The sequence below is a fragment of the Syngnathoides biaculeatus genome, chromosome 11 (genome assembly GCF_019802595.1).
Source record: "Syngnathoides biaculeatus isolate LvHL_M chromosome 11, ASM1980259v1, whole genome shotgun sequence".
In the NCBI taxonomy this organism is placed as follows: domain Eukaryota; kingdom Metazoa; phylum Chordata; class Actinopteri; order Syngnathiformes; family Syngnathidae; genus Syngnathoides; species Syngnathoides biaculeatus.
Window position 1 is genome coordinate 27,510,812 of NC_084650.1, and position 21,962 is coordinate 27,532,773.

The 21,962-nt window shown below is 40.5% G+C and overlaps 1 protein-coding gene across 5 annotated transcripts in view; it reads right to left on the reverse strand.

Annotated features, from left to right (window-relative positions):
• Window positions 1-742: 742 nt before the first annotated feature.
• The window catches only part of tnmd (tenomodulin), a 101,227-nt gene continuing 80,007 nt past the window's right edge, over window positions 743-21,962 (reverse strand). For 3 of the 5 annotated variants that reach the window (XM_061834934.1, XM_061834935.1, XM_061834931.1), the window contains 4 exons: window positions 20,967-21,068; window positions 11,040-11,193; window positions 9,969-10,075; window positions 743-1,500 (listed from right to left, as the gene is read on the reverse strand). In XM_061834934.1, coding sequence (XP_061690918.1) covers window positions 1,291-1,500; window positions 9,969-10,075; window positions 11,040-11,193; window positions 20,967-21,068 — 573 coding nt within the window. In that variant the 3' untranslated portion in view covers window positions 743-1,290. The remainder of the gene's footprint in view (window positions 1,501-9,968; window positions 10,076-11,039; window positions 11,194-20,966; window positions 21,069-21,962) is intronic. The other 2 variants (XM_061834936.1, XM_061834932.1) reach the window with 1 other exon arrangement.

The window sequence follows — 21,962 nt, forward strand, 5'->3', positions numbered from 1 at the left end:
AAAGCCACATATGTAAAAATCATGTTTTGTGGTGAAAAAACGGATGGGTCCATTCCGGCTACCTTTTTCTTTTTCTTTTTTTTTTAAATTAAAAACATACTCAAAATCATGCTTTTCCTGTCTGTGGGGCTTTAAAGGAAAATATTAAATAGCTCTAATCCACTAGCAGGCGAGCTGTTATGTTTTTTATTTTTTGGGAAATTACTCCCACAATCCAAGCAAAAATGTGAACATACGTGTGTAAAAATGCGTTCCACAAGGTGAATGATGGACGGCATTTGGTTTCAAGTCTGTCACGACAAGTGGCCACAGCACCATCTAATGACATCCACTTCATTTATCCTCCTCACCCACATGTTCTGTTGATTTACTTTAGATTTTGTTTAAATGAAAGTAAATAAATAAATGAATAAATTAACCTTTTGGCGTATAGAGTGAGAAGAAAACAGATGCAAACTTTATAATTTCTAACATTTCTGCATAAGTGTGGCCTGATCCTCATCTAAATCAAGCCATAAAAATTTACTGAAACTAATATCACAAACAATGTTTTTATATTTTGAAATATGAAAAAAAAATTCTTCCATCTGGAAGTATCATGGCATCAATTGTCCACAAAACAAAAAGAGCTTATATTTAGGTACAATTTTACACTACATCGTCCCTACAACATTGGACAAAGAATATCGAATTTGTGTTGATTTCCATTTAATTTTATTGATGATAGAAGCTATACAAAACAGAAATGCAGCCAAGTATTAATGGAATACAATTTACATTTTAGTTACCATTTATACTGTCATCCTGGATGTAAACATGTATACATTTTAGTACCTTTCAACTGCAATGAATTAAAAAAGAAATTGCTCTGAAAAGCACGCTTTCCATAACCATAACTGCAAGGGCACTAAATGTGTAAATAAGAGACGTTTATTCATAGTAATCTGGCCAACAACATGAAATAAAATTATACTGTATGTAAATATTAATACATAACAGTAATTAAAAAAAACCCACTTCAAAACACAAAAAAATCAAATGTTTGACATCATCCACACATGCTCGCATGCATTACACAAGTTGACAGAAAACAAAAAGCAAAGGAAACGATAAATGACGGCTCCAAAAACGCCGCAGGAGCTATTTAGTGTAACGAGCACGCCTAGGGCCAAATTTTTGGGTCGGGAACTAATTAACGGCCGTCGGTCCACTTTCATCTTATGAGTGTTGAAAGATGCATCAATGCAACGATTCAGCGTGGACAGGAATGTTCCCCCCGGCCCGCCCCTCTCAGATCCTGCCCAGCATGCGCGCGATCCACCAGTTGCACGGCATCACCACCTGGCAGACCACGTGGCCTCCTCGGTAGTAGTACGGCCACGGGTTGAAGCCGCCCAACGGCACATGGTAGCGGCGGCAGAAGCGGTAGCCACGGTGACAGTACTGGCAGCAGTAACCACGCTCGTCCAGGCGGTTGTCGAGCTCCAGACCTACAGCTCTCTGTGGGGGTGGGGGTTGATGAAACCGGGTCACCATCGCCAACATGACACCCAAAGGGAAATTCCAAGAATGTAACCCATTTTCTAGTGATGGTAATAGTGCTGAGAAGTATGTAGGTACACCTGGGACCTCATGGGGTAGGGAGTGGGGGCAGGGGGGATAAGTTAATGATCAGGGATGCATATAAGTGGTGTGCAGGTGCGGATGTACAATGAAAATTTGAAATGTCCACCCAATTTGATCGTAGCAGAGCACCAACAAGCATTTTCTTTTCTTTTTATTTTGGTGGGCTGGAGTGGGGGTGGGGGGTGGTCGTGGTGAGCAGCAGTAGGTAGGAGTTGAGTAGTGTCATCGTTCATGAACAGCTCATTTCAATAAACCAATCTTTTGAGTGCATAGAATCTTTTCATGAGCTGAATTCTTCCTTTCTCATTTCAGCTGAGCTCAGCTGTGGTGCACAATTTAGTTCTGGCAAAGGCCCCCAGTCTGAGGTCGCACAGGGGTTGACGACGAGGCAGCGCTGCGGTGGGCTCCGTGGGTATGTTACTGTACATTAGAGGTGTCCAATTCAAGGCCCAGAGGCCTGATTTGTGGCCCGCGATTGCAAATCATGTCTGTCAATTTCCATGATTTTGGTGAAAAACCGTACCAAAATTTCAAATTGTCATATACAATAAAAGATAACACTGAGATCTTACAAGCATTTTTGTGTTACCAAACATGTGCAATAGTTGAAAAACCCATTACCCTTGATTTCTGATTCCAATATTAGTTCATAAATTAATGTAACTACGATGAGGCGATTAAATATTTTTATGGTTTCACAGTCATTATGACCCTTTGAGGGAAACAGTAACTACAATGGGGCACACGACAAAAATTAGTTTGATCCTGGTTGAAAAAAAAGACTGAGGACTGCTGCCCTAGAAAAGTGCACCAAATTAATAAGGAGAGATCCTAGCTTGAATATGTAAGAGACCCCTCAATGGCAATCCTCCCTGCTCCCCCACCCCGACCCTCTCATCTTCCTCCTCCTCATCTTTGCCTGTTGACAGCTGGGATAGTCTCCAGCACTCCCCGCGACCCTTGTGAGTATAAGTGGCAAAGAAAATGGATGGATGGATGGATGGATGGATGGTGTCTAAAATAAATATCTATTAGCACACGTATCTATGTACAGATTGTGAACTGATCCACACGAGGACTAGAACAGTAAAATATGAAGCAAATTCAAAAAGAGCAAAAAAGAAAAAAAAGGTTATAAGGTCATGAAAAAAACAAGTTGTTTTCCTTTATTTGCATAGAAAACTATTCAGTAATGAACAGGGAATATTAAATGGACCAAACGGACATAAGGTCATGCAGTGAGGTCGCTGTGTCTTAAAAAAAAAAAAAAGTAACCAAGAGATAACCTCAGATCCTAATTTGAGAACCAGACCAAAATTGCTACGTGTAGCCTGATGTTGACAGCGTCTCCGCAAGGCGTGAATGCTCAAAAAGAGCGTAACACCTAGTGGGCTCATCCCAGTCAAAGGTCAGCAGAATACGTGTCAAGACCATTGACAGATGATGCAAGCGTGTGACAGATGTGACAATGAGATGGCATCCATGACCTTTCCAAGATGGCCACGCGAAACACACGCCATAGAAAGACGGTCATTTCTGACCGGTCCAATCGCGAAGATCTTCCCTCAAAGCACTGTAATGTGCCTTTTAAGCAGCATCATTTCAGTATTTTCCTCCTCCCTGACCTCCAAACTGTCAGCAACGCCAGCCGTGCCTCCCCGTACGGCATTTAAATGAGCAACACCTCTCTGACCTTGACTTTCAGTATGTAACACGTTGCTAAAGCAATTAACAGGCTAATGATGGTCTAACAAGGATTCTTTCATTTACTCTCGCTGGCTGACTCTAAATTTATAGAGGGCCCAATTGGAGCCCAAATGAAAGGTAAATTAGGTGGATTTAATGGCCCCTGGCGTTTCCCATTGTGCGAGCTGCTTCACGGCGTGGAAGACTGGCAGGGGCCAGGCCTTTGATCAAGAGCAAGACCTAATGGGCTTCGGCGAAGTGCCACTTAACTCCACTGCCCTCGGTCTACGTTTTACCACATTTCAATCTCTTTTAGCAAATGGCTCCTCTGAGACACTCGCTTGGCTTTCAGAGGAAGCTTTGTGATAATTTGCATGATGCTATGTTCCATTTTTATGCCGATGAGTCATTTATTGTTCTTCCTCGTCAGCTTTAAAACCCCTCGACTTGTTGCAAGCAGAACTTTGAGACGGTTCAGGTTTGTGCAGAAGCAGATAAACGGAAGACCTTCTCACCTTCCTGGATTGTCAAAAGCTCGTGTGGTAGAAATTGATAAGAGCACATTTTAGAAAAACTTTGGCATTGTAATTAATGAGAACGTGTCCTTGAAACTGCACATTGATAAACTTGTCTCCAAGTTGAAATTAAATTTGGGTTTCTTTAGGAATACAGCAAATCATGTTTTTCATTTCAAATCATAAAACATTTGATCACCCCAACTTTTTTTTCATTTTTTTTATTGTTGTTGGATTATGAGGGCCTGCTTTTGATACTATGAAATAAAAGCTGTTATTCAGAACTTTCGTCTCATATTCATCATCTTTTGATCAGAGATACTCATGTCTTCAGTATATGACATAAAGTTATTATCTTGCTGTTCCAATACTTTTGGAGGGGCCTCGAAGTCAAATGATTGCAGTAAATATTCAGCGGGTTATGTTTTTGTTTCATGTAGTGGGAAATTCACATTTTTTGCTTGTATTCTTTCAGAACTGGTTTGGCGTACAACCAAAGTTTTTGAGTTTGTGCACTTATAAATCATATACCTTAATTTCTGGCCTATAAGGCGCGACTTTTTTCCACACGCTTTCAACCCTGCAGTTTATGTGGTAATGCGGCTAATCTGTGGATTTTTGTCTAACAGCCGCAAGGGGGCATTCGAGCGGAAGAGATAAGAGTGAGACCAGTGGACTATATGTGCTGAGGAAGTGACTTTTACCGGTATGTTTTTTTGTTTAACCGAACCTGTTAGCGCTGTGCTACCATGTTGCTGCTGTGCTACTGCCGTGTCTCAATGTTTTTTTACCAGTGTTTTTTTTTAAACAGGCGATGCTATAAGGCGCGACTTTTTTAACACGCTTTCAACCCTACAGATTATGTGGTAATACAGCTAATTTGCACATTTTTTTCAACAGCCGCAAGGGGGCATTCGAGCGGAAAAGATAAGAGTAAGACCAGTGGATTATATGTGCCGAGGAAGTGACTTTTACCGGTACGTTTTTTTTTTTTAACCGACCCTGTTAGCACTGTGCTACCATGTTGCTGCTGTGCTACTGCCGTGTCTCAATGTTTTTTACCGGTATGTTTTTGTTCTTTAAACCGGCCATGTTAGCACCATGCGAGTGTGTTTCTGCTGTGTTACTGCCGTGTCTCAGTGATTTAGCTATGTTTTTTTTTTTCTAACCGGCTCTGTTAATGGTGTGCTACCATGTTGCTACTGTGTAGCCGCGGCTTTTTTTTTTTTACCGGTATGTTTTTTTGTGAACCAGCCCTGTTTGTGCTACCGTGTTGTTGCTATGTTAAGCTAAGCTAAGGTATTAAAACTTTGAAAAATCTTTCTGTGTGCTGTCTTTCTTTGTAAATATCTTGTGTTTCAATGTGGGTTTCAATGTGGGCACTTGTGGCTTTTACACAGATGCGGCTTATGTATGTACCAAATGGTATTTCCTTTACAAATGTACTGGATGAGGCTTATAACCCGGTGCGCTCTGTAGGCTGGAAATTACTGTACTATGTTCTGAATTTGAAAATAAAAATCGATAAAAATAGCTCAGTGACTGCATGTACTGCATATGAAACTGAAGAACCACTGCTTTTACATGTCATCATTACAGTCAAAAGGTATGCTTTGCCATTTATTTGATGGCCTAAAGATGAAAAACGCAAAATGTTGTTCAAGATTAGTGTGGTCTGTTTTGAAAAGGCAAACTTTGACCTGTCGCGTTTTTTTTTTTCCTGTAGATAGTCATTCATTTGTTATTAACCGGTGAACATACAGAAACATTAGTCGGAGTAGTGTACAGAAACAAAATTGAGTATTTTGCCATGATCAGTACTTGGACTCTTCTGGGGGAAAAAAAAAAAAAAATTGAGTAGAAATACAAACTTACAAGACCTGAAGCAACTAGAAATGCTGTGACAGGTGATATCTTGATTAGGCCTGTTTGATTTATCACCAACGACACGCAGGGGGAGGCTTCTAATGATTTATAGTTTCAGTCAAGTTTCAGGGTCACCAGCTGGCTGTCAACAATCTGTTATGGAAATAACAGCAAACCCGTCAAGGGACCGGCGATTATCTCGTCTGTTTATCGCTCAACAAATTGCAACGCTGCTGAGGAAAATAGAGTAAATGTTTTATTCAAATCGCAGCGCACTAGGAAACAAATCAAACAAACAGCCAAAAGGCAGCATTGTACCTTAAAGACAATTAATCAGAGGTCGCCTCTTAAAACGGGTGGGGGAGGGGGTGGTCACATATTCATCACTGCAGCTTTGAGCCGAATCCTCGAGTGGGAACGCTGCGGCTCACCTTGGGAAATCTGAGGCAGTCGCTCACAAACAAGAAGCCTTAATGAAGCGTAAGAAGCGTGAGATCTCTTTGTTGCATGTGATTCGAGCGTTTTTCTGTGCGTTTCTGAAAAGGTTTGCATAGAGAGAAATTGGAAAGATAGCCATTGCAAAAAAAAATGAATGAAAACGCTGTTTTTGTTCAAGTCAGTTTCCACCATTTCAGAAGTTACGTCAGGACATTTTACAAATTGAAAAAAAAAAAAAACGGAACCTCACATGGGCAAGCACTTGGCAACAGAGAAGAAAAGTTCATGAACTCATATTTTCGACAAATGTGAACTGAACGAACTGTAATCCGCAAATGCTCTATGTCTTGTGTCTGTAAAATAAAATGGTTTTGAATGTCTTTTTTTAAAACAGAGGTTTTGTTAGAGGTTTCCGATAGAAAAACACAGATAAACACACTGTTAACAAGTGTTGGGACAAATCTAAATTACATTTATATGGGTTCTCAGAGGTGGAATATTAATTTTGCTAAACCAATCAGAAGTAAATTTTCATCATGTAAATCCTAAATTGGAATAGAGCCAGGAAGCACATGCGGCATCTTGAAGTAAACATACGGTGACGTCGTCATCGTTTATGCACGGCGTAAATACGGCAGCTCCTGACCAGAGCATGTATGTGATATAAATCATGTTTTTAACTCCATATAAGTCTTTTTTTTTAAACAAGCCTTTATCAAAACTTGTTCTCATGAATCCCAAATACAATGTTAAATGGATGACGGATGGCAATTTTGGTAAATGGCATACATGTGCACATGTCACATGGCTGTTCTGATTAAATGCAGTACACTGGCTTAGTTTGGGACATTTACTGAATGGACAAGCAGTCGAACACACAAATATAAAATGAGAGCACTTGCAAGTAGCAGCTGTAGGCCTCAACTCACATTCAAAGTCTCACACGCACACAAAGCAGCCAATCTGATTACAGTCACTGATGTGAACTATTTTTTTACATTTTTGGAGAAGATGTTAAATTGTTAAAATAATAAAAAAAATGGTTCAATTAATTTAAATGGGTACCATTTATTCGACTTATCATATGAGTAAAGGATGTTATAAGCTTGGTCGTGGACGGAATTCAACATTTGAGTCAAGTTGCCATTGTACTGAATTTGTATGTGGGTATGTGGGTCATCCATTTTTGTGAGCACATCCTTGCCGTACGGGTCAAGGACAGTGACACCAGCCCCCTCGGCCTTGTCTGGTGGCAGTTATTCTCTTTGAGCCTCAGAGTGTGTGATGCACATGCAGCCGTGTCAAAGGTCATTGCCATATATCCGACAGCTTGGTGCAGGGACCCAAACCGTCATCATGCCTTACAAAGCTGCACTCAAATGTTGACTTCTTGTGTCCATGAGAGTTGTGCACTCACTCTACAGCTGCAGCTGATTGCATCCAGTATCTATGTGTCTGTGTATGTTTAACTGATTGATGGTGTCGACATCTTCTACATGACTTGTGTGTGATATTCTGTCTGACATTCTTGCGCTTACAAATGGAGACTACTGACTGTCCCCCTTTGGGGTCCAAATTCCCTTTGTCATCAGACCCGTTAGTGGTCTGACATGTCAGGATTGAGGAAGCTAAGTAAGAATTTTGTGGTTTGTACAAAAAAAGTACTATTACTACTACTACTACTACTACTACCATTTCACAGGGGTATCTCGGCTAAAGGAGGCCGTGACATTTCTTGTCTTTCATTTTATTGCTTTATAGAGTATTCATGGCCTACCAGTAAATCAGATTGCGTGTGTACGTCTCAAGAGACATTTGTGGCAATTTCAAAGATGTTATGCTCAATATTTATCAGTTCTAAAGTGTTTTCTTTTCTCCCGTTTCCTGCTCCTTCATCTGCTGTTGCTTGTCCCCCGTATCAGTTTGATCGAACGATTGCGACGGTTTTCGCCTTTTGTTGAGGGTCTAGATGGCACCTGCATCGGATACATATCTGATTATACCCACATATGAGAGAAGACTGGGTCAAATTTGAAAAAAAAAAAAAAAAAAAAAAAAAAAAAAAGAATTGTACTGAAAAAATTCTTGTCACTTTAGGCAAAGATAATCAGAATTGAGCTGGAGTGTGAACATAGACAAAGTCACCTCACATGTGCCTGATGTAAAAAAAGTACATTATATATATATATATATATATACTGTATATGTATATCCATCCATTTTCCTCATGAGGGTCGCGTGGAGTGCTGGAGCCTATCCCAGCTGTCAACGGGCAGGAGGCGGGGTACACCATGAACTGGTTGCCAGCCAATCGCAGGGCACATGGAGACAAACAGCCGCACTCACAATCACACCTAGGGGCAATTTAGAGTGTCCAATTAATGTTGCATTTTTTGGGATGTGGGAGGAAACCGGAGTGCCCGGAGAAAACCCATGCAGGCACGCGGAGAACATGGAAACTCCACACAGGCGAGGCTGGGATTAAAACACTTCTACAAGTACAACATATACAAAACAGGTGCTAGACTAAATATAAAGCTGTAACGAATTACTCCCACCTCTGCTCTTCCCCATTATGTTAACAATGTTTGTTAAATTCTTTTTTGGGTTGTTTTTTTTTTTTTAACAATTTTGCCTCGATTTTAGGAGGTGGTTTTTTGTAGAATGTACTTAAAATAATGTCAATATCTCAGATTTATGTGGGAATGTATGTCTATAAGTCATACATGTCTTTGTGTAATGTCAATGCATTTGGACTTATAAAGGAAAATAGTTTGGTTCCAATGAAATGTAATGTAATTCCTTCCTTTGAACACTTGAAAAAATAAATTCTGCAAACCAAATTTGTTGACAAAAATTCAAAAAATATTTCAAAAGTTAGAATGATTTGATGTGCTTTGGCAAGAACACTCGCATAATGGTGAGGGAAGAAAGAAGAGAATTTCATAGATTTTAGTGAAATCGCGATGCAACCATGATATAAAAAAGAAATTAAATGATCATACTATTATTACTTTTATTATTATTACTATTATTTCTGAGACACTTTAATCACATACTGTGTTATTTAAATAATTTGTCATTAATTGGTCACATGATTCAATACCATTCTTGTTATTCTCCCAAATTGGAATCAAGGAGCATTAAGCAGTGTTTCTGCGACGGCTCTGACAAATGTGACGATTTTAGGAAGTCACACCCCTGCCCGTGTGGCGCACTGCTCTGAAGACATAAACCCACCACACACACTTTTTGTGGTTGTTTGGGTGTTGTGACGAATGTGTGTAGTGTGAGAGTGCGTGTTGTGTCTCGTGATGTTATGGTGTGGGCATTGCTTTATGTCAGGGCCAAATATATTTCTCTCACAGAGTCATGGATAATTAATCCGGCACCACTGAGCGGTTTAGATGTGGCGCGACGAAATATGCCGTCTGTCTTCTCCCCTTCATGTCGTACGCTTTGATATTTAAAGCGTTGTTAATAAATGTAACTTAACTGCGCAGCACCGAGTGACCTTGAGCGGCCTCCTTTTGTGTGACGCATTTCACTGCAAAGTGAGAAAAGGCACTAAGAGGTGCTTTAGGCAAAATGTGCTGCCCTGGAGAGGCCGGGTGTTCTTTTCAATTAACGGAGGGACATTTAGGGGGTCTTCAATGAATTGCCCTTATTTAAAACTGAAATATACAGCAATTGCTGTGCCCTCTGGTTCACAAAGTCCGTTTTAACATCAATTAAGGGGTGATTTATATGCGTAAAAAGTGGAGGCAGGGCTGCGGCTAATTGAAGGGACTCGACTGTAACTGGTGGAGAGTTCCCCAGATGTCACGGCACACTTACGTAGTCGTTCACAGGAGGGTGGTACTCCACGTCGCGGGTGGAGCGATGACCTTTCACCTCTGTGTCAGGGGAGTCCAAGTGCTCCACTTCCTCTTGCAGCTCAGAATCTGATTCAGAAACACAAGTAGCATAAGATGCCTCCAACCATGGCACAACTGATTTTAATGCACAAAATTGATAGACAAAAGCACAAAGTCACAAGAGATTTATGCTTCAAACAATGGAGCTGCGGTTATGATTCTGTCATGCAAAAAATCCCAAAATCAATATACTGTACACATAATTGTCTGTCGTGATGGAGCAGAACCAAGAAAATGTATTTCCATCTCTTTTTAGACTATCATAATCCCAATAACATGAGCAGGCGAATAGAACTCAGGCATTGCTTATCTGTACAAGCACATTTTTAGAATATTAAACAATATCACCAATGTACTACAGTGTACAGTATGACATCAATATTGACTTTTTTGCTTGTCTAGAATTTATGGCCATAAAAAATAATTTACTGACAATATTGTGGTGTGATTTTAGTCTCTTGGAATCCTATTTGCTGTTAATTAAGGCTAACCCGTTCCGCTGGGATAATTTGGTGACAGTCGAGCGTCCAAGTGAAATGAAAAGCATCATGGGTAAAGATTGATGTCCTTCTTATCAAATGGGATGCCAGGAAGATGCTACAGCGATAGCCAATCGGAGAGCAGCTCTATCGCCCGATACAAACAAGATACGGGATGTTTATGTTCGGACGAATTTGGGGGCTGTGTAGGCAGTACCTGGTTTTTCCTTTCGTATTGTGAATGGGGACAATATTTTTCCGAGAAGGCATTTTGTAACCTGAATTGTTCATTACTAAAGACGCTTGTAGGTAGAGGTATCACTGTAGTTGGCAAAATCAAATAAAATGTGATTTTGAATGCCGTGTGTGTTCAATTTTGTGCCGCCTCCGGCCTCCCTCCTCAAACCATTCTCAAGGCTTGTGGCACTACGACCTCCAGTCTGGGTGTTAATTGCGTGCATTTAAGCTTGGAAGCCTGCCCCCCCAGCTCAAAATCCTCCCAGATGCCTCACCGCTCAGAGGAGAGGGATGGATCCAGTGGATGGGCAGCTCCTGGCAGAGTTCCCAGATCTTCGACTGCAAGAGGAACGCCGGGTCGACGATGGGCTCCTCAAGGGGGACCCACACTTGGGAGTCCTCCATTTTCGTATCCATGGCATCCACCTGCTAGCAAACGCACCAGTGAGCCAAACAGCAGCATGCAGCCTGATTGTTTTAATCTTTCATCGCTTTGAGTCGAGGGTGCCGACTTCCTGGATCCTGCTGCCTGACCCCCTCCTCCTCCTCCTCCTCCTCCGCCTTTCTCCAGCAAGCCCGCAACCATGCGTCTTCTATTACACATCATTGAAATTCACTGGCGGTGATAATTTGACTTTCAAATGACTTTGCAAGTGATCTTCATTATAGCATGGCGGCAGTATCGTTTAATGTGACAGACAATAAAGGCTCGCTGTCTCCTCCTCCTCCTCCTCTTCTTCACGACGCATCGCTTGGCATCCAAGCACTATTAGTGGGCTTAATTTGTTGATACTGTAGTTCATGAGCTGTAAAGTAAACTATTATTGTTTAATGATCGCAACTACATGTCAGTGTTGTTTAATAGAGACATATGACAGGCACTGGCTAATGCTAAATGCCAATGCGGTACACTTATTTATTTTCTTCACATGTAAATAAACACACAGACTTTCACGTCCCTCTTTAATTAGCCAGCCAGAAGAACAGTTCACTTGACAAATGTTTTAATAAGGTGATTTTCCCTCAGTTTGAAGCTTAATTGCACAGAAGCTAGACTTGGATCCTGGGGCTATCATCAGGCAGGACTCGTTAATATCTGCATGGTCCTTTTTTCCCCTTTTCACCCGTCACTCTTTGGTAAAAATAAGCCCCGTTTGAGACGTTCCGCTACCAAAAAGCTCAATATATCAGGGAAATGACACACTTTCTTTTTACAGACTAAATTAGCAGGTGCCAGCGCTGTAATGTGGAAAGAAACTAATTCTCCAAGTTGAAGTGGATCTAATTGAAAAGAAATAATAGATACATAAATAATATCTGCATTTCAGAGTCATAATCTACATTCTCCGCCCCGTGAAGGATGTTTACATCATTCGGTAATGTGCTATATGGCCTACAAAAATGATGTGGCTGATATATTACGTGCAGACTACTGTAGATGCACCATGAAAGCTCTTTTCCCACATTTTTACCATCTTTCTGTTCTCTGTGAAAGGTACTAATAACAATGAATTCATCGCCCTGTGAAGTGGTAACACTGTACAGATATTACACAAAAAGATTGCTGCAAATATGTACGAGCGTGTGAACTTTAACACACTGACAATGCAACATATCTTATTATCTAATTACCTTGGGCCCAATGACTGTGTGACGCTCGCTACTGGGCTCCCAGTAATATTGCCTCATGAGTTACTCTGTGATTCCGACACATATCCATTGTTTTTCTGTAGGAAACTTATCCCAGCTGACTTTGGTGTACCTTGGACTGCTCACTATTCAGTTGCAAAGCAGATTTGTAAATAATCATTCACACTTACCACATCAATGCCCAATGCAGTCTTAAAACAACATAACATGTATGCAAGGCTGCAGCTGAGACTCAAACCATGAACCCTTTGAGTTGTGAGGCATTTGTGCTAACCGCTATAGACACTATTCTGACCTGGAAACTTGACTATGCTGCCTTGGGGCGCCAAATTGTATGACACCCCCCACACCCTAGCAAACCAGCAAACACCACTGGCTCTGGCGTTAAGTTGGTCGATCAACTCTTGGAAATGAAAGTCAAAGTGGAGGAACACAAGCAGCCCGCTCTAATTGGACCTCTTAAAGTGTAACGTAAATGGAGGTCATGACATGTATCTCACAACATGACTTGGTCTTCACAGCTGAGAAACGAGTGCAATATCTTGAGGTGGGGGGTAACCGGGAGGGAGGTGAGCAAAAATGTCAGCCTTTTAACATGGGGCAGAGATTTCTAAATGCCAGTTAACAAGAACAAAGACAACATGATTACAGTCCTGGGTTCATACACATTTGTCTGAGGCCCGTCTGTTTGGCTACTGACTAATCGTGTATTAGAACAAGCAAAAAAAAAAAAAAAAATTCAACTAGTGGACCATAGCAAAAATGATTATTTGTTTTGTAAAGTGTACTTCCTGTGTATGTACAACATTCCACATAAAATGGTGTCGACTTACTAATTCCATGCCCCTTGTACTGTAGTTAATGAATTTGCCCTCTCCTGCTACTGGGAGCCATGACATGGCCGTGAAACATTATTTAAATGAGAGAACAAGAAATGTTTTATCAATGCATCCAGGAAACTTTATTGAGCATATCTGTTTTCTTAATGCACCACACCAGGACATGAATTTCACTTGATGTGTTTATATGGGTAACTTTTGCCACATTGAACAGTCATTCATGTCCATTTTCCAAGCCCTTTATCCTCACAAGTGTGCCGGAGCCAGCTAACATTGGACTACCACACCCTGAACAGGTTGTCAGTCAGTTGCAGGGTACATATTGACACCATCACTGAGAGAGAATCAATCCCACGCTGACTGCACCAAAGACAGGCATGTATACCAATACACCATTAGTGACTAGCCAATCGAGTATAATGCTATAAATAAATTACATTTATTCCCTAAAAAAGTCACCAAATGTAATAAATGTTTCGGATGCTTAAATTGAAGAGTGAATTTACTGTAAATGTTTTTACTCGCTTAAACGGTGTACACCTCCCACCATCTTTCATCGTAATACTGTGGGTCCTAAACAACATCTTCCAGGCTCTAAATAGAGCTATTAATAAAACCCCAAATGCAAATATATTCCCTTGCACAATATTAATGTTCACAGGTTTTAGGTACTTTGGAGTCCTCAGAACAAAGAAGATGAATGAGCAGATTAAAGTGCTTCTCAGCTAGCTAATGTAGTAGCTGCTTCTTCATTCATACTACACGCAATTTTGCAGTTAGTCATTTACATGCGCTAGGCCTGATAACTTACTGCTTTGGGTGCCAACCAGTCACAAACCATAATAGAACAAAGAAATAGACACAATGAGTTGTTACGCCATGGGGACATGTGTGCACCACTTTGGTTCCCAAAGAGCCTCAGTCGCTAGATCTGCTATTTCAATTGTGACACTGCACCGCTGTCGCGAGTCCTGGCATCACTTTCTGACTGTATTGGCTCTGCACTTTGATTATGGCACTGGGAGCATGTGGCCCCCTGACTTTTTTTTCCCACGCTTTATTCCCATATGTATGTTATGTATCCCTATGCTCTTTTAATCATGTTTTTTACCTTGCAAATAATATATTCCACTCACACACTGCATGACGACGTGTCAATTCTTCTTATTTTTCAGGAGTGATAAACCTCAATCAGCACCCTCCATCCCTTGTTGACGATTGGTTTTGGGAAGGAAAAGTATATTGTGCCACCCCTCCCCCCCCCACACTCCAAAAGCTGTTCTGGTGCTCTTGGTCACAGCACTCTGGGCTGAGTATGAGTGTCACCCTATAAAATCCCGATTATGTCCTACAAGGACCCTCTTGTTGGAATGGACGACTTCTACTTTGTTGTATACTTTGTCATCTCTTACTTTTCAGTTTTTTTTGTTGCTCCACTGTCACTTCTTGAAGCATTCTAAAGAAGGGCCAACCGCTATTCTTGCAGGACTTTGGTGCATTGGCTTGCTATTCACCCATGTTTTCAGCTGTCTGAGTGGGAGGTTTTACAATGGCTGGCGAGCGTTGGTCATCCATATTAAATGATTGTTAAATGGAGCAGCCAGCATCTGTTGACAATAAAGACAGGGAGGGAGGTGTGCGGCGACTTGTGTGTAATTCTGGGGGGAGCGAAAAGAAGATCAGGCATTATTGTATCAGACTTGTTGTGGAAGACGGAAATTGGAAAAGGAGGGGTAGGGGAAACTCTGCCAAACAATTCATGTTTGTCACCTGGTGGTGTCGTCAACGTATGGGGTGGATACAGTCTTCAGTCGCCTGCAGTTCCTCTACCCGTTTTCCATTATTTTTCGGTGTGCCTATGAAGCCCACCGTGGTCCCTCTGAGACTTCCTCGCTGATAGCCTGCGGCTGGGTTGAGCGAGAAACCACTAGTACTGGGCTTTAGCCCCTTTGAGCTTTTTTGTGTTCCACCACTTGAAGAGGAACTTGTGCTTAGCTTTCGCAGGTCAAACGTGGGAGGATTCTCACAGAGGACGGTTCAGAGGCTTCTGTCTATTGTTGGTGAGGTCTGGCCAAGGTCACTGTATACTTTCTAAACACAGACCCCATGATAATATTTACTGCAGTTTTCCTGTGCAGCAAAGGGTTAAGATGGAAATATAAATATCCGAAGCAGCAGACAGTGCCAGAGCAATAGGCTGATCCAGAAAAAACTCTTTTAAAGGCAATTAAACGTGCTGTATAGCTTCCACTGCTGAGGAGGTAACAAGGTTAAGTTTTACCATCTAGAACTATTGTTTGGTTATAATTGGGCTTGTAATTGTTTCTGTACAAACCATACAATTCCCTGCATAAGATTTAGACCCCATCATATTTGCTGTTTTAATCATATACAATTCCGACCATTGTTCAGATCATTGTTCAAATTCAGACAAACACAAGTAACAAATGCTTGGTGAAGCAAAATGTTGGAATTTGTTTATCTGTATGTCTCTGGTTAGTGAACAAATAAACGGTGCCATACTGACTCAAACATTAAAAACAATCAATTGTATTCACACTTTAAACAAGATTCTCACCAGAATCTAATGGGTCCATGCAGCCCTCCTCTGAAAAATGTTAAGAATTTTTTGAACATTTTGTGTTGTACTCCGAATTGTATCATTTCCACTATTTTCAATTTGATGATTCCAAATCATCTGCTCTGAAAAATTTCATTGAAACGGTGGTGGCGTAAAAAAAAAACCTTTACAGATTTCTACATTGAGCTGTCTACTGCAATCTGCTTTAAAAAGTTACACATTAAGAACCATTTTGAAATGGTCACATTTTGAGGCTCCAAAAACAAAGTTGTTATGTCATGTAAACATTTTCCAATGAGGTGATTTTTTTGTAGAATGTACTTTATATCAAACAAAATCAAATTAAACGGATTTTTGCTTTAAATTTAAGTTCGGAAAGATCTGAAACCAACAAACAAATATCTGTACAGGTGGCAACCAGCTTACTTTTTCAACCAGCCAATAGAAAATAAAGTCAGCTATCATGTGATGCAGCAGCAATTCTGTTCTCTGAGTTACAACTTCTGGCACGAGGTGAATGCAGGAGTTGTGCTGAAAAGACAAAGCTTTGAAGCAAAGATTTTTCAGTGTTTTTTTTTTTCCTCCAAAGTACCACCAATTCATGACAATCCTTCTTGTTGGCTACTTGGCTAAAATTACACTAACACTTCATTCCCAGCAGTTGACATATTTTTCCACTTTGCCAAGAATTTGTTCTTTCTAAAGTACTAATACAGATTTTGTCTATCATACAAATGTAGCTAAAATGTCATAAAAAATATTTAAAAAATTCTCAACACAACAGAAATTAAATAAATGAGTGCCAAGGAGCACATTTTCTTTGCAATCTGAATGCCTCCCATGCCTGTTTCAAACCAAGGCTCTGTTGAAGCTGCTTCAATGTGACGTCACACCTAGACCACCCCAGTAAACAATGGCTTCCTACACAGACAATCATACATGCGAGTGGGATCTACAGAAGATAGACAGCAGCGATGAATAAGTTTTTATGGAATGTGTAAATGCTACTGGCTTCTTGTGGGTACAAAAGAGATCACACAGGTTTTCGAACCAATGAGTGTTTATTGAACTGAGGATATGGAAGACAGTGAGCGGCTACACATAGACTGCCGCAGGTAAATAACTAGAATATAGATAAGGGACCCAACTCATAACACCTAGGAGAGCTGTATGCCCCTACTTGGCATAGTGACAAACACCCAATAATCTACAGAATGCTCTGTGTGCGTGTGTAACTGAACCGTATATGTTCGAACCTGAGTTGACGAATGCAACACAAGGACGGGATTTGGTGAGAACCGATGAAGTTGACGTGGAACTTCGCACCCAAAACACAGACTGGTAGGTTCCTCAAGAAATGTACGTAGACCTTGTAGACGAAATAATCTAATTCAAACACGTTTAAACGTCTGATGCTGCTTGGACACAACAGTGAGTCGTTTGTTGTTGTTGTACTAGCGACTGAGTCGGCGTAAAACAAAAATCGCAACCTTCGGTATCGTTCTGCGTTTAAAGATTTTGCCTGTATTTTAAATAATGCACCTAACAATTGAGAGCACACACCGTCGAATTTCGGCAAGACCACAGTGTCAACAGTACACTAGCTTTATACAGTGTCCAAATTTTGTCACCTCCTAAACATCACATGGATACAGATATTAGTTGACATATTTATCTGTATCGGTATTGTACTTACATTTAAAATGAGGTAGATACTTGTCAATACTAAACAATTGAACACGTATGTACTTGCTACCAAAGCCAAGTGAACGGTGTACCGGGTTTTCAAAGCAGAATTGCTTGGAACATATTACTGTCCAGTTTGATTTGTAAGTCCAATGTCCCCGCTTTGTCTTCACAAACCTGGTCCATAACCTGTCTATCCGTTCATGTTTCGGCTATTCATCTAAGTTGACTCCGTCAGCGTTTGATGCAGAACAGCCGTATGGAACACACTTCCTCATTATCATTGCTAGCTTTTTCACTCTCTGGCTAAATGTTGTCGTGACTTGACGTCACATTCCGGAACTTTCTGAATCTAAGTGACATTTCGTACAAAATCTCGAGACTAACTTTGACGCTAATTTATTTCATTTCTGTTGTGTTGAGAATTTAAAAAATATTTTTAAATGACATTTTACCTACATTTGTATGATGGACAAATAAAATACATTTCCCCTGGATTAGTACTCTAAAGCCCTGTTTTCACCAAGTGCTACACTTCAGCTCAATTGGCTTCAATTGTGATCATTTCGCCAAAGGCATAAAGATGAATCGCCATTAGCGTAGCACAGCAAAGGCAATCCAATCAATCCAGAGTGTGTCTTGTTCCACCCTCCGCAAGCTCACCACTGGAGCAGCCAGAAGTGGAATGCTTCAGGTTGGATAGTTCATGAAAGTCAGCAAAACGCAAAACGCTTGTTTTTATTGGTAAGTTGATAACCAGAGGTGGGAAAAGTACTGGCACTCTACTTTAGCAGTAGCACAGAAACAAACAAAAAACAAAACAAAACACAGGTTATATACAATATTATACTGTGGCCGAAATTTATTGAACACGTCATCGTTTTTCTCACCAAATATATTATTATATATTCCAAAAGTGCTGTTGACATGAAAATTTCAACAAACGCTAGGGACAAACCAAGTAATTCACGCATACAAAGAAAGTAGAACACTTAGGATCAGAAATTAAGTTCTGTGTATAACGGGGAAAAAGTATTGAACAACGCAACTGTTATTTATTTAGTACTTTGTACAAAGATCTCTGTTTGCAATGACAGCTCCAAGAGGCCTCTTGTATGAAGAAACTAGTTGCATGCATTTCTCTGGTGTGATTTTGGTTGATTTGTCCACACAGTCTTCAAATCTTAAAGTTTCCATGCACTTTCTTTATATGGACCTTAACTTTCACTTCTTTCCATGGCTTTTCAATTGGATTCAAGTCGGGTGATTGGCTGGGCATTCTAGTTACTTTATAATTATTTTTCTTTGACAGTCTGAGAGTTTCTTTGGCAGCATGTTTTGGATCATTAGCCTCTCAAATGTCCATCCTTGTTTTTTTTTCCCATCATCCTCGTGGATGGCAGCTTTATACATAGTATTTATTTATACTAAGTATTATGGCCCCAACCAAGCTCACTGGAACCTTCAGAAGCTTAGCTATGCGCCTGTAACCAATACCATCACTATGTTTTGCAACAATTAGTTTGTGGTGATCTTGAGACAGCTCTATGCGTTGACTCATCAAAAGATGTGTCTTGACTCACACGGTGGCTGTGAGACCTTTTTGGATTCAACTAGTTGATATTCACTCGCACTGAAAAGGGGTTTGATTGTCGTTTGATTATTGATAAGAGTTTAGGTGTTGTCTTGGCTATCCATCCCTTTTTGTATCTCCCTTTCTTCATGTGGTCAATATTTATTCCTTGTCTCATTTAACATTTTTTACACACAACTTAATTTAATATCTTATTTATTCTACTTTCTTTTAATCCATGAATTACTTGGGTTGTTCCCAACATTGGGTGGAATTTTCAGGTCAATAGCACCATTGTAAGTATATTTAAAGAGAAAAATGGAGATGTACTGTAATGTTTCAGCGCCCGCCCACCCCCCCCAAATAGGCTGCGCACGCCTATGGTTGCCATAGTATGTTCAGCTTTATCAAATCAATGTCTTCCCATAGCTTTGATTGAACAGACAAAAAAATGGCAAATTACCTGATAACAGCTGATAAATACACTTTACCTGTATGTGTCTTCAAATCAGACAATATTGTGTTGCTGTCAAAGATTTGTGACTTTTAAGCTGGTGCAAGACGCAAGAAATTCTCCACAAATCATTCTCGGAGCTTAAAGTGTCAAGCAAGTTGTCTTAAAACAGGCCATGGATTGGGAATATCTCGCATCTCCAAATTGCTACATCATAGTCATGAAGTCGCCCTCGTTCACGTTCCTTCATGTCACTGCTGTCCCTGTTTTGTTTTTTTTCCTGCATTATAAGTCCCCAAGGCCTCAATCACCCACCCAAACAAGATAAAAAACAATCAGAAAAATAAATGCAGTAGACTCAGATACAGTACAAGAGAAATCTACTTAGTCCTGTACCCTGTGAGTTCCCACCTCTGTCGCTAATAATAGCATCTATTTACTCTTCCATAGTATATGATGGCAACTACAACATACTGTAAAGCGTGTCTTAAAAAAATGATCTGAAATGTGGATTCCACTGAACCTGGACCAGAACCATCCTCATGGCAGTCATACTAAAAGCGCCCAATATCTCACCCCAAACACTTTGCTGGCTTCAGATGATTCACTGTGGGAGTGCCGTTTCAGCCAATTACACTTCAAAGCTCCAAAAAGGAGAAAAAAATCTGTGAACATATGGTGTTAGCCCAGCAATTAATATGTGTAAACATGGATCTGACATGATGATGACAGGAAAACGAAAGCGTACTTGGTTATCTAGTTGCAGCTTGTATTCTCAAACTTTGAAAAACTGAGACTTAAGTTTTGCTCGTGCTGACATTTGGCTTTCCGTGTTTTTGAACAAGATCTCTCTGCTGTGTATTTGCCAGCTTCTTTTTCTCAGCTACAAGGTAAAATGGAAATGAGCAGATATGAGTGTGGATTTTCCCTTTGAACACACTGCCCACTCAATGAATTGCAGTGACGGAAAAAAATGGGAATTTTGATTGATTGAATTGCTTCCATTTCTTTTGCGGGGTTCACCATGCAGCTATCTAACACTCAGGAAGTCAAATGAATCCCTATAAACTTTCAGAGGAGCCTTGCCAAAAGAAAATGTATTTTACAAAGAAAAAAAAATAGCATATTACAGTCATGCCTCTCAGTCAGACTGTACCCCTTGGGGCTATCTGAGTAGAGCCTTTGGAGGACATGATTAAAAATTAATATTGGCTCAGGATTGACAGCAAACACTATTTGATGTGAGCCACAAAGAGGCTGTGGGGTTGTAGGCAGCTGATATTTCCACAGGCACCACAAAGCTCAGTAAGCGGGATAGGATGGGGATGGACAGGTTGAGGTTCTATGAGGGGCTCGCATACTGGTTATCTCCCTTCATTATGCATGCACTTTCTGTGTAGCGCTAAAAGGGACGCATACCTCTAAGTCGCCATCTTCCGTCTCCACCTCTGTCGGCAGTGTCCTGGTTTGGCTCCTGATGTAGCACCTCTGATGTTCGGCAAAGCGGATCCCAGTGAGTCCCTTTGAAATAGGAAAAAAAGATTGCTAAAAAATTCACATCTATCTTTCATTCATTAACGCTGTGAGATGCCCATCTTCCATCAGCACCCAGACAATTGTATCAAAAGGTGGGGATTTGAGGAGATAATCAAAAGAGAAATCAATGCGTAATGCATTCTTTTAAATCTTTTTTGTTGTTGTTTTTGTGGCTTGTTATGCAACTGATGAAGTGTTCACCAGTGCAAGAACTGTGCAATAGATGGAAAAATGTGTGGGTGATGTACAACGCAGAGAAGCCAGCACTTTATCATGGAAAGTGTAATTTTGATAGACTCTGAAAGAGGCACTCCTTTAGCAATATGTGTATTGGTGTAGCACTCGTACAATTGTACTGCAACACGCTGTGGAGATTTTTATACAATATTTTATCCACGTCATTTAGATAAAAAAAAAGGTAGGCTAACCCACAAGATAATCAATATCTGTCAAATGACTCCAATACTTTTCCTGATTCTAGACAAATAATGAAACATGAATGTGATTACTACGACGACTAATAGAGGAATAAAGATGATGAGCCACACAAGGAAGTTATAGGAAAGAGTACTGGAGGCTAGACTCAGGATAGAAATAAGTATCTGCGAGCAACAGTATGGTTTCATGCCTAGAAAGAGTACCACAGATGTATTATTTGCCTTGAGGATGCTTGTGGAAAAGTACAGGGAAGGACAGAAGGAGTTACATTGTGTCTTTGTAGACCGAGAGATGGCCTATGACAGATTACCAAGAGAGGAACTGCGGTACTGCATGCTCAAGTCTGGTGTGGCAGAGGAATACGTTTGAATAGTACAGGACATGTATGAGCGGAGCAGAACAGCGGTGAGGTGTGCCGTTGGTGTGTCAGAAGAATTTAAA